General features: G+C 40.9%; 1 protein-coding gene across 3 annotated transcripts in view; it reads right to left on the bottom strand.

Annotated features, from left to right (window-relative positions):
• ACMSD (aminocarboxymuconate semialdehyde decarboxylase) overlaps positions 1 to 13,022 on the bottom strand; it is a 63,432-nt gene that overhangs the window by 20,422 nt on the left and 29,988 nt on the right. For all 3 annotated transcript variants that reach the window (XR_003514592.1, XM_027562032.1, XM_027562041.1), the window contains 2 exons: positions 11,539 to 11,634; positions 10,280 to 10,452 (listed from right to left, as the gene is read on the bottom strand). Coding sequence is in view for 2 of the 3 variants with exons in the window: in XM_027562032.1 (XP_027417833.1) it covers positions 10,280 to 10,452; positions 11,539 to 11,634 (269 nt within the window). In the remaining variant the exon portion in view is untranslated. The remainder of the gene's footprint in view (positions 1 to 10,279; positions 10,453 to 11,538; positions 11,635 to 13,022) is intronic.

Below are 13,022 nucleotides of genomic sequence, written 5' to 3' on the forward strand. Positions count from 1 at the left end.
GCATGTGCTTGGCTTTCTAGGTTCTTCCTTATTTTTATCTTGTTCCCTCTTCACTTTTGATGAAGTTGCCATAGAAGATCCAAGCCTTATTTTACATCATTACTTCAGAAAGAGGCATATCATCTTTCTTCTTTCTACCTTCAATCTAAGCCAGAGAGAGTACTAGAATATTCTTTAAATTCTGAAAATCTGGCCGGACCTTCTATTGCTGTAGTTTCTGCTAACCTATTACTGCATGTAACCATGAATATGACTTCAGAGAACTGGAAGCTGGGCCATAGGAGGATGAGATATAGATAAGATAAATTTCATTAGAGAAAGGGAGGAAAGCTCAAGACTAGTATTATTACATGTATCCAAACTGGTCTTCCACTTGTGCATGATGACATAAGGAACTTACCCTAGAATGTAAATCAATGCACCACTTCCTTTACTGAAAAAGTCTTGCCATTAAAAACAAAATCAGGACTTTCCTAATGGTCCAGTGGTTAAGAATCTGCCTTGTAATGCACGGGTTACTGGTTGTATCCCTGGTCCAGGAAGATCCCACATGCTGCAGGGAAGCTAATCCCATGTACCACAACTGCCGAGCCTGTGCTCTAGAACACAAGAGCCACAGCTGCTGAGCCTGAATGCTGCAACCACAGAAGCCCACTTGCCCTAGAGCCTGTGCTCTGCACTGAGAAGCCACTGCAATGAGAAGATCATGCATCACAACTAGAGAGCAGCCCTTGCTTACCACAACTAGAGAAAGCCCATGTGTAGCAACAAAGCCCCAGTGCAGTTAAAAATAAATAATGATTAATTAAAAATATATAAAATAAAATAAAAAAACCCCAAAAGACAGTTAAACTAAACTGTGTCATTAGTAAATCAGTTTACATTCTGGCACAAATTCTTCCTCTTACCATAGACTGGTAACAAAATCTTTGTGGGCTGGAATTGATCTAAGAATCACAGTTTGAAACCCCATGAAATAGATGGTAAAGTGGATTTTAAAAAGCATACACCCACGAGGACAAAGAGAACAGGACAGAAGAAATAAGAAAATTTCAGAAACTGGAAAGCTGTTGGACAATAACTAACTTTAGAAGACCAAGAAAGAGAAATTCCTAGCTAGTATGATATAGGCCAAAAAGTAATCTGGCTTATATCACCAAATATCTGTAATAGACAGCACCAGGTACCTCTGGAAGTCAAGACAAAGACTGAACTAACAACAGGAAGATTCATTGCAAGCCTGTTGCAGAAGCAGTTAGACCCTAGACCACCTCCCTCACTGCTTAGTCCAGTGTCTGCTTTCCCCTCATTCTGACAAAAGATTGGTCAGTTAGCCTCAAAAGGGGGTGAAAGAGAGAGTCTCTAAACTGGAAGATACCAGGCACAGTTGAGAGCATGGAATGTTCTGAAAGCAAAAGTTTATTTATTAAAAATTGAGCATCCCAACCCTTATTCTCCACTCAGTTCTTAGAATAATGGCAACCAGGCCTTTACTGGTTTTAACCCATGTGGTGCTAGTGGTAAAGAATCTGCCTTTCATTGCAGGAGATGCAGAAGATGTAGGTTCAATCCTTAGATCAGGATTGCCTGGAGTAGGAAATGGCAACCCACTCCAGTATTCTTGCCTGGAAAATTCTATGGACAAAGGAGCCGTGTGGGCTACAGTCCATGGGGTCGCAAAGAGTCGGATACGACTGAGTGACTGAGGACTTTACCATTCAGATAAGAAATTGAAAGAACTTCTCTGGGAAAGTGATAAATCAAAAAGGAAAGACCAAATATCTAGAATTTCCAAAGGAAATGGCCCAGTTGGATTACTCTGTAGAGAAAATCCCACTTGACAGGTCCCATCCATATGCAGAGACTTCCAATCATCTTTTTAGTGACCACTCTTAAGTAAAAGTAGATAGCCGGGGATTATGGACATTTAAGGAAAGCATTTAATATGAAATACTGAGACTTAAAAGACAAAAAACTAATTGCAGGAAGGCTTGTGGGGAGAAGTATATTTCCCAAAATTATTAATATTTTTAGAGTTTTAAAAGGTATGGCACTCACTCAACAATAACAGGATATTTTAAAAAGGTTTACAGAACAAGAACAGTAACATCAAGATCTTGCAAATTAAATATTAAAAGCCAATTACATAGAAGGATTTATTAATAAAATTGAGGAAATCTCCCATAAAGTAAAACAAAAGCTCAAAAAGGGGAGATGTAAGACAGAAAAAAAAAAAAGATTCAACTTTAGAATAGGAACTCCAGAAAGAAAAAATAGGGGCAGAGGTGGGGGAGAAGGAAGTCATTAAAGAAGTAAATTAAGAAAATTTGCAGAATAAAAGGACTCACCAAATGGCTAGCATAATGGGCAAAAACAGTCCATTACTAAGAAATTTCAGGACAAAAAGAAAATCTTTTAGTCTTTGAAACTGAGAGTGAAGGAGAGAGAAGTATGTTTTATATGAAGTTTCAGAGATTAGACTTGCATTTTATTATTCAATAACAACTCTAGAAGTCAAAATATAATGTGAAAATGTATTTAAAATTCATCAGGAAAACAGATTCCAAGCTAGAATTATATACTTAGCTAAACAATTAACTCTTTGTAAGGGAAGAATATGCTCAAAAATCCTTCAGGCTAGGCTTCAGCAAGTACCTGAATCAAGAACTTCCAGATGTACAAGCTGGGTTTAGAAAAGGCAGAGATCTAATTGCCGACATTCTCTGGATCATAGAGAAAGCAAGGGAATTCCATAAAAAAATCTATCGTTTCATTGACTATGCTAAAGCCTTTGACTATGTGAATCAGCAAACTGTGGAAAACTCTTAAAGAGGTGGGAATACTAGACCATCTTACGTGTTTCCTGAGAAACCTGTATGCAGATCAAGAAGCAAGTTAGAACCTTAAATGGAAAAACTGACTGGTTCAAAATTGAGAAATGAGTACAAGGCTGTATATTGTCACCTGTTTATTTAACTTATATGCAGAGCACATCACAAGCTGGAATCAAGATTGCTGGGAGAAATAACCTCAGATGTGCAGATGATACCATTCTAATGGCAGAAAGTGAAGAGTAACTATAAAAGCCTGTTGATGAAGGTGAAAGAGGAGAGTGAAAAAGCCAGCTTAGAACTCAATATTTAAAAAACTAAGACAGGGCATCCAGCCCCATCACTTCATGGCAAATGAAAGAAGAAAAGGTAGAAGCAGTGACAGATTTTCTCTTCCTGGGCTCAGAAATCACTGTGGGTGTTGACTACAACCATGAAATTAGAAGATCATTGCTTCTTGGAAGGAAAGCTATGACAAACCTAGCCAGTTTATTAAAAAGCAAAGACATCACTTTGCCGACTAAAGTCTGTATAGTGAAGGCTATGGTCTTTCCAGTAGTCATGTACAGATATGAGAGTTGGACCATAAGGAAAACAGAGTGCCAAAGAATTGATTTTTTCGAGCTGTGGTGCTGGAGAAGACTCTGGAGAGTCCTTTGGACAGCAAGGAGATTAAACCAATCAACCCTAAATCCTCACTGGAAAGACTGATGCTGAAGCTGAAGCTTCAACACTTTGGCCACCTGGTGTAAAGAGCTGCCTCATTGGAAAAAAACCCTGATGCTGAGAAAGATTGAAGGCAGAGGGAGAAGAGGGTGACAGAGGATGAGATGGTTGGGTGGCATCACCAGTTCACTGGACACGAACTTGGGCAAACTCCAGGAGATAGTGAGGGACAGGGAGGCCTGGCGTGCTACAGTCCATGGGGTTGCAGTGTCAGATGTGGCTTGGCGACCGAACAACAGAGGAAGAATAAAGAAATATTGAGATAACCAAGGCTTCAAAAATTTTATCTCCCATACTGTCTTTCTTAGAAAGTTATTAGAAGATGTTCTCTGCCAAGATGAAGGACTAAAGCAAGAAATTGGAAAATTGTGGGTCTCGGGAAGCTGGGAACCCAGTGAGAGAGAGAGAGAGAGAGGACATGAGGCATGCAAAGGGGGGATCTCAAGATGACAGCTGAGCAGCAGGTCTAAATAGCAACCCAGTCCATATTTGAGCAAGTCAGAGACTCCTGAGATATTTTTCCAAGAAGAAAGAATTAATAGACTACTGTATCTAATGTGTTTAAGAGAAGAAAGTTACAAAATTGGTGGAGAGTTTGGGGTTAATTTAGTGTAAAAAGTAATGGACAAAAAAAAATTAAAAGGTGAAAGAATGAAAGACAGATATTCTTGGGCTGTAGTGGTCTCACTGAACCTCATAAGAAAGCCTGACTCCGAATTGCCCAGCCATGGAATTCCTGGATTCCTGACTCAGAGGAAATGAATGAGATAATAAATGTTCATTGTGGTTTTAAACCTGACCTAGTTGGTTGGTTGTGTGTACTCAGTTGTGTCTAACTCTTTGAGACCTCGTGGACTGTAGCCCACCAGGCTCCTCTGTCCATGGAATTTTCCAGCAAGAATACTGGAGTGGGTTGCCATTTCCTTCTCCCAGGCATCTTCCCTACCCAGGAATCAAACTGACATTTCCTGCATCGCCTGCGTTGGCAGGGGGATTCTTTATCACTGCACCCACAGGGAAGCCCCAAACCTAATCTAAGTTTTAGGTTAATGTAGTATGTAGCAATAGATAACTAATACAGATTTTGGTGCCTGGAAGTAGGCCGTTGCCACAATGAAAACTTAAAAACAGGGGAGTGGTTTTGGAATGGATTGGTCGGAGGAAGTTGTAAGGATCTTGAGATAGTGAAAAGACTGGAGACTCTTGTTAAGACTGTTATTAAAAGCGTGATAACTTGTGAGAAAGTTACCAGCAAGGACTTTGGGAGAAAAAGGAAAATGTTATTGGAAACTAGAGGAAAGGAGATCCTTGCTACATTGTGGCCAAAAAAAAAAAAAAGCAATATTGTTACCAACAGTAATATGCAAAGTAGAAATTATATTTATCAACTGGGTGACATTGCAAAGGAAATTTCCAGACAGTGCTGGAAGTGCTGCATGCCTGCTTCTTGTTGCCTATAGTAAAATGCAAAGCAGACTGCCTTAAAGGAAGGAATGATTGCTCAGTCAGTAAAGAATCTGCCTGCAGTGCAGATCCCTGGTTGGGAAGATCCTCTGGAGAAGGAAATGGCAACCCGCTCCAGTATTCTTGCCTGGAAAATCCTATGGACAGTAGTCTGGAGGGCTACAGTCCATGGAGTCACAAGAGTCAGACATGACTTAACAACTAAACCAACACCATTATAAATAAAGGAATTGTTGGGTTTGAAATTTCTCAGCCCCTCTGATGGCAAATGATACTAAAATTAGAGATAGCTTTCCAGCAAAGGTTAAGAGCAGGGTGCAATCTGAAAGATATAGTCTAAAAATGAACCCAAGATGTGACTATAATATGTTTGTTATGATTTCAAAAGATTTAAGACAGTGCCTCAAAGAACAACCTTCAGACAATAAGGGCTTCTAGGTAGCTTAAGAGTGTTGTCCCTCAGCAGCCTTTGCAGAATATGTAGAGAAAGCCTTTTCTCAGAAATTTGTGGGTAAGCCTTTTGCGCAATGGTATGAAGCTTAATGTTGGAAAAGGAAATGGCAACCCACTCCAGTATTCTTGCTGGGATATTTCCATGGACAGAGGAGCCTGGTGGGCTATAATCCATGGGGTTGCAAAGAATCAGACACGACTGAGTGACTAACACACACACACCTGAAGCCTAATAAGATTCATAAAAGACCTGCAAAGAGAATTGTATTTGCAGAAACACCACCAACTTGGATTTAAAGGAACAGCTAGAACTAAATGAAGCCTTTGGGCCTCAAAAGTTGTGGAGAGCATGAAGCAGTCTGTAGAAACTACTCAGCCACAAACATGGGCTACCTTTCATGGAAAAGGAGGGATGACTCAGAGAGTAGAACCAAGACTGGAGAATCATTCTATGCTCTGAGCTCTAATCAAAGAATTGTCAACATGTGCCTGATAGATTTCAGATTTGCTGGTGATGCGTAACTGCTCTAAATCTCCTGATTCCCCTTTTTGGAAAGGAGGGTCTGAAGCAACTACCCTTTGCCTGTCTCACCATTTTATAGTTTGAGTATGTGATTACCTCTGTAGTTCAGACTGAGAGAAACTCCACATGAGGAGCGCCATCCACAAGTTACTTTAAACACTGAGATCCTACACTTTAAGCTTATGCTATAAATGGATGAGACTTTGAGGTGGTTGTGGGAGGACTAAAGATATTTTGCATTTAGGAGGAATTACTTAGTTCGTAAATAATTTGTCACCAGAGTGTATAGTGTGGTCGTTTAAAAATATGTCTTCAAATTCTTTGATACTCCTCCCTTCAAAAGGTGGAGCTGAATTCCACTCCCTTTGAATGTGGGCCAGATTTAGTGACTTGCTTCTGAGGGTAGGTCATAAAAGGGCAGCTTCTGCCTGGTATACACTCCATCTCTCTCTTGCTCTCTTTTCCTGTCCCACACCCATTTCTCTCTCAGATCATTCATTCTTTAGGAAAGCCAGGTGCCATGTTGTGAGGATACTTAAGGAGAGTTAGAGGGACCCAGAGGGAGAGTTAGAGGGACCCAGATGAGGAGGAAGTGAGGCCTCTTGCCAAAGTCCAGCACCCATGTGCCAGTAATGTATAAAAGTCACCTGGAAAATAAATCCGTTGTCATCCCCATTTGAGCCTTCAGGTGACTGCAGCTCTGACTGACAACTTGCCTGCAACCTTGTGAGAAATTCTGAGACCAATCAGCTGTTCCTAAATGCCAGACACAGAGACCATATGAGATAATAAATGTTTATTGTTTTGATCCACTGAGTTGGGGCAATATCTTCTGCAGCAAAGAGCTTAGCACTGGATCTAGCCAAAATTATGATGCAATCATAAGGGGAGGATAACAGACCTCTCAAAATCTATCTACCTAAATATATAAAGTGAATTTTCTATGATCATGTTAAAGTGAAAGTGAAAGTTGCTCAGTTGTTATCTGACTCTTTGCTACCGCATGGACTATACAGACCATGGAGTTCACCAGGCCAGAATACTGGAGTGGGTAGCTGTTCCCTTCTCCAGGGGATCTTCCCAACCTGGAGTTTGAACCCAGGTCTTCCACATTGCTTGCAGATTTTTTACCAGCTGAGCCACAAGGGAAGCCCTGATCATGTTAAAACTGGGAAGCAATAAGTTTTTTCGTATTTTTCACAGTGATAGACCAGTAAAATATAACCAGTATTCTTTGCATCTGTCTTTAAAAATAAGTAGACAGAGAAAAAGCAAAGAATTTTAGAGATGGGAGGAAGCTAAGAGATTATGTAATTCAAGTCTTCTGTTTGGAGGGAACTTTAGAAGTAGTAGGGGTGCAATAAATGGTTTTGGTGTATATATGACATATATCTATTTATCCTTAAGGTATTATTTAGAATTTTGATTTATCAAAATTACACCTATACATAGTTAACTGAAAGTGAAAGTGTTAGTCACTCAGTCATGTCTGATTCTTTTCAACTCCCTGGACTGTAGCCCGCCAGGCTCCTCTGTCCATGGGATTTTCCAGACAAGAATACTGGAGTGGGTTGCCATTTCCTTCTCCAGGGGATCTTCCCGACCCAGGAATCGAAGCTGGGTCTCCTGCATTGCAGGCAGATTCTTTATTGTCTGAGCCACCAGAGAAGGTTTTTAAATTATGTTTAATACATAGTTAAACAATCAAATATTACTAATGTCTTTCTTATAAATACAGTCCTGGGTCCACTTTCCAAGCTCTTGTTGCTGAAAGCAGCCTCTTTTATCTTTTATCATGACTCTTCTGATAATCACCCTCACAGATCTAGATAATAAGATTATAATATTGTTTCTTGATTTATTAGCTTTAGAGAGTATTTACTGACTTCCCATTATGATCGTGGAGAATTTCTTACCCCAACTTCCCCCCTCCATTTTCCTAGTAGAATTACAATTTTCAATTAAGTTAATGCTTAATATTACACTAGAAATATAAATATTGTTCACTGTTGAGTCAAGTAGTGTGCAGTGATTATCTGTCTTTGTATGGATGTTTGTTTTCTTGGAGTTATTTCCTTTGTTTCATTTGCTATATTTTTTATATATGTACAGCTTGTTTGTTCCTAATGCATTAATAGATCTGTTGAATGCCTGGCTGATGATCATTGTTTCAAATTCAAACACGTCAAATCATCCATCCATTCTTTCCTTTTGTTTCATCTGCTATATTTTCTATATAGGTACAGCTTGTTTGTTCCTAATGCATAAATAGATCTGTTGAATGCCTGACTGGTGATCATTGTTTCAAATTCAAACACATCAAATAATCCATCCATTTCATTTTATCTGTCCTGGACCTCCCTCCACAGCTCGATAGCTCTAACCTCCCTCCTCTAGCTCTAATTTGGACAGTTTCTGTCTAGACTGGCTGTCATGCTAGGACTTTCCTTAGCCGTTCTGGTTTGGGGATTGTTTTTGAAAGATTTTGCTAATGTGAATATAACTAAAATGAAGAAACATTAATATTTTAAAAAGAATCCTACATTATTAATATATACTGCTTCTGTGTCCTAGATTCACCAGCATGTGAAGTCACATAAAATGAGGTCACATTTGCTTTTGATGCCCACATTTCTGTGGCTCAAGTCTTCACAGTTTGAATGCACCTTTGCAATTTTGCAAAGTCCCCTCTGAGTTTTTCTGAGTCAATGAGAGGGATGTACTTACTAACTAGTCTATCCACTGGTTACCACAAGGCATTTTCCATGTTCTTCCTCTTCTGCTGTGACCTCCTGGGCAATGTATATTGCCCTGAATTCTGTTTAAAGGTGCTAATGATATTCCTCATAGGATGGTTGTTGTATTAATATTTGCCGAGGGTGTTTTTTCCTGAAGTTGCCATTGTCAGGAATACCAAGGATACTACGCTTGATGGGAGGTAGTGAGAATGACCCTTCCCCCAATTCCACATCAATTCCTAGTCCCTGTCCTCTGTTTCCTGAAGTTCAGAGCTCACAGTATCTTTCAGTTTCTCCATTTTGTAGTTGCCTACTTATACACCTGCCCATAGCCCCTTTTTCCAAACCAGTAATAATCAGAAGTCACAACTAGCTAAGTTTCCATTTCAGCAGGGGCAACGCAAAAGCCAGAAGGCTCAGAAACAGAGCTCAGTCACATAATTTATTCCCAAACCAGAATGTTCAACATTTTTATTCTAGGGAGCTTCTCAAGCCAGAGAAACAGTCAGCTTTAAAGTGAGATATAGTCTCCATTCTGGAGATAGAACACTACTTGCAACTTTCAAATAGTGGACCTCTTTCTCTGCTAAACAAGATTGTAAATGCCTCGGAATCTACTCTCAATCCAAGTACCACATTGCCAGCCTTCAAATATGTAGATGCTATCAACAAGAGAGCTGCTAGCAGACCACAACAGAGGAAGGACTTTCTCTTGTGAGATGTAAAGCACTACCGTGCTGATCTTTTTGGCCAAATGAGAGAAATTGTTTTCAAAATAAAGGCCAGAGAAACATTTCAAATAGTGCCTAAGACCCTTCAGCATCTTCCCTTGCCTCCCTGACCAGTGCTATCCCCTCCCTTTAATGTTCCAGTTTCCTTCATTTAGTGGATGAGGACAGTTAGAGTCCTCTGCATGAATGCTAAGTCGCTTCAGTCATGTCTGACTCTGTGCGACCCCATGGACATAGCCTGCCAGATCCCTCTCTCCATGGGATTCTCCAGTAAGAATATTGGTGTGGGTTGCCATGCCCTCCTTCAGGGGATCTTCCCAACCCAGAGACAGAACCCACATCTCTTATGTTTCCTGAATTAGCGTGAGGATTCTTTGCCACCAGCACCACCTGACAGAGTCACACTTAACCTAATTCATAAGACGTGCAGCCAGGATTTTAATTCAGGTGTATTTGACTTCAAAACTGGTGGCTTTTTCCTGCTTACCTCATCATGATGAGTCACTTCCTTAGGATCACTACACAGGTGACCGTAGGAAGAGGAACTTATCTGGGAGCTACCAGCCATGTGGGTTATCTGGGATTTCCCTGGCATACATCCATGATGGTTTCCTGGTGACACATGGTCTGTGTTGAAGGAGATTCTGGATAGGATACCCCGTGTGAGCAAACTTAATTCCATACTTTAATGTCCCTCTTTTTTCTTCTAATGCCTCTTCCCCCATACCTCTTTTATGGAGAGACACCAGGCAACTGTTTGCTGATCCTGCACTCTACTCCCCATAAGTTATCTGAATAGCAGTTCTGGCTTACCTTTCCTATGACATCTGTTAACAGTTTGAGGGCCAGAGGATCATGAACCAAGGAGTCTGTATAAAAGGAACCAAGGTATTTCTTTGGGTTGGTTGGATTGTCCTGTGCACACAGATCAGGACGCATGCTGAATCCATGGGAGATTCTTCCAACTGTGAAGGGGAAGGAACCACCTGCAAGTAAAACGCATTCCTGAGAGGCTAGTGTTACTTGAAAAGGATTCTTTTCAATCCTCATGTTGTATGCAGGGAGAAGTTCCTATAGCCCAGCTAATAAACTACATTTACAGAGGACCTACAGGGTTCCAAATGCTGAGAGATGACCCAGAATAAAGGAGCCAGAATATAGAATGAAGTTAACTCATTTAGAAATTCAGATTTAAGGAATGCATCCTAGGGAGAGAAGCCAAGTGTGTAAAGATATGTGGTCAAGATTTTTAAAATGAAGTGTCTTTATGATAGAAAAATACAGAGGCAACCTATCAGTTGGGAAATATTTAAATAATGATGGCATATCCATAAAACATATTGCTATACATACAACCATCAAAAATGATGATGGTCTGTACTCACTGACATTGAAAGATGTCTCTATATGCTGATGAGAAGGAAAAGCAGATTAGAGAACAGTATGTACAGCTGGATATTGTGTATGTAACCAAGAGTTCCAAACTCATTTACCTATAGAGACAGGAAAGCAGGAAATGTAAAGGAATGAAACAAGCCTATTTCTAAACAATAGTGAATGGTAAAGACTACTGCAAACTGGAGAGCTTATGGTCTGACAGACAAAGCAAAATCAAGTAAACTGTGCCAGCCAAACTAAATTTGTCTGCCAAAGTGGAATTTGGTCCTTGAAATGATATATTTTATAACTAAAACAGTGACTAGAAGGACCAAATTGTATCCCTCCAAAATTGTGTCCCTGATCCCCAGTGTGACTGTATCTGTAGGTAAGGCCTTTACTGAGATAATTAATGTTAAATGAGGTCATAAGCTTGGACTGGTCCTCATAAGAAGAGGAAGACACACCTAACCTCTCTCTCTTCCTGTGAACACACACAGAAAAGGACAGGTGAGGACATAGGAAGGCAGCCTTCTGTAATCCAGGAAGAGTCTCACCAAAAACCAACCCTGCTGGCACCTTGATCCTGGAAATCCACAACTCTGAGAAGACACATTTCTGTGGTTTAAGCTGCCCAGACTGTGGTCGTATTTTGTTCTGGCAGCCCAAGCTGACCAATACAGATAGGGGCTTACCTCCATGTGCAAAGCACACTTTCAGTTTAGGAAACTTCTCAAACACTCCACCCATGATCATGGAACAGATGGCTGCAGTGGTCTCAGCTGGCATTCCTGGAAGAGGAAACAGTCATGATGTATAGGGATTGTCACCACAAGCAAGAGGTTCAGTGATGCTAATGGCAGGGGAATAGCACCTTACTGTAATTGTCAGTGCTGAGAAACACAGTTTCCCTGTGCCCCAGCATGGCTTGGTTTTATGCAGGCCATGACTTTGGCAAGCAGAAACCTTGGGACACCCCCATTTGCCACTTGCAAGTGAAGTCATCTAATGGCTAGAACAGTCAAGGAGCGAGAGGACCTGGCTTTTGTCCTGATTCTCCCAGCTTCCATTTTGGATTCAGTGGGTCAAGTAGAGTACAGTGAGTCTAGGCTGAACCCTTCTTCTTTCACTTTTTTTGCTTCTTGGCCTTTGAAACTGATATAATGCCCTTGAGTCTGGGGGTCTTCACCTGTGAAATGGGGACAGTACTGCCCATCTTGCAAGGCTATGCAAGGCCTTGCAAAGATGATATTGGGGAAGTTCTTGGCCAGAATTTCACATTACAGGTGCTCAACAAATATGAATTGCCTCCCTGTGTTTCAGTTTTCCTCATCTGTAAAATGGGAATTATAATGGTTAGTTCTTGCCAGTTAGTGAGTGCTCAGAAAGTATCAACTAATATTAATATTCCTGCCAAATTTTTGCTGCCCCCTTAGAGCTGAGGTTGAAAGTAACTGGATTAAAATGAATGATTTCAAGTGCTTTGTGCTTCTAGAAGAGGTGGCTGGCTGGTCCACACCTGATGCTTTCACGTCCATGGAGTCAATCTGGGCAATATTTCCAGATGACTGTTTTTCAGTCTGTGATTAAGAACTCTCTGTGGTAGAGAAGTAAATGGCAACCCACTCCAGTGTTCTTGCTTGGAAAATCCCATGGCCAGAGGAGCCTGGTAGGCTACAGTCTATGGGGTCATTAGTAAAGAGCATGTTTCATGTTTAAAAAAAAAAGAAAGAAGAACTCTCTGGGGCTCTGTGACTGAGCCCTGGGCCTTCTGGAGAAGCTGACTCTCTGGCTGCCGAATGGGGCTTTACTGATTGTTCATCCTGCCTTAGGCCTGTCACTGTTCCATAGACAGAGAGGCCTCTGGCTCCCTCAGTCCTTAGCCTCTGGAGAATTCTGGAAGCATGATGTATTCATCTCTATCTGGGAGTGGTTTGTGGGCAGAGTTTCCCTCCAGTGGGGGGATGAGTAGCCTCATACGTGGACAGTAACCCCACGTACATTGTCCATATAGGAGCCAAAGTGGAATATTTATAATGTGAATTGGATCATGACACCCCCCCCCCTCCACCCGCTGGGAATTCTCCAGTCTGTTAAAGACTGCCTTTACATCCAGAATAAAATACTGAAAGTAGTCTGCTTGTTTATGATCTATGGACTTGTTTGTCACCTCTGGCTG

Source organism: Bos indicus x Bos taurus, chromosome 2 (assembly GCF_003369695.1).
Source record: "Bos indicus x Bos taurus breed Angus x Brahman F1 hybrid chromosome 2, Bos_hybrid_MaternalHap_v2.0, whole genome shotgun sequence".
Classification (NCBI taxonomy): domain Eukaryota; kingdom Metazoa; phylum Chordata; class Mammalia; order Artiodactyla; family Bovidae; genus Bos; species Bos indicus x Bos taurus.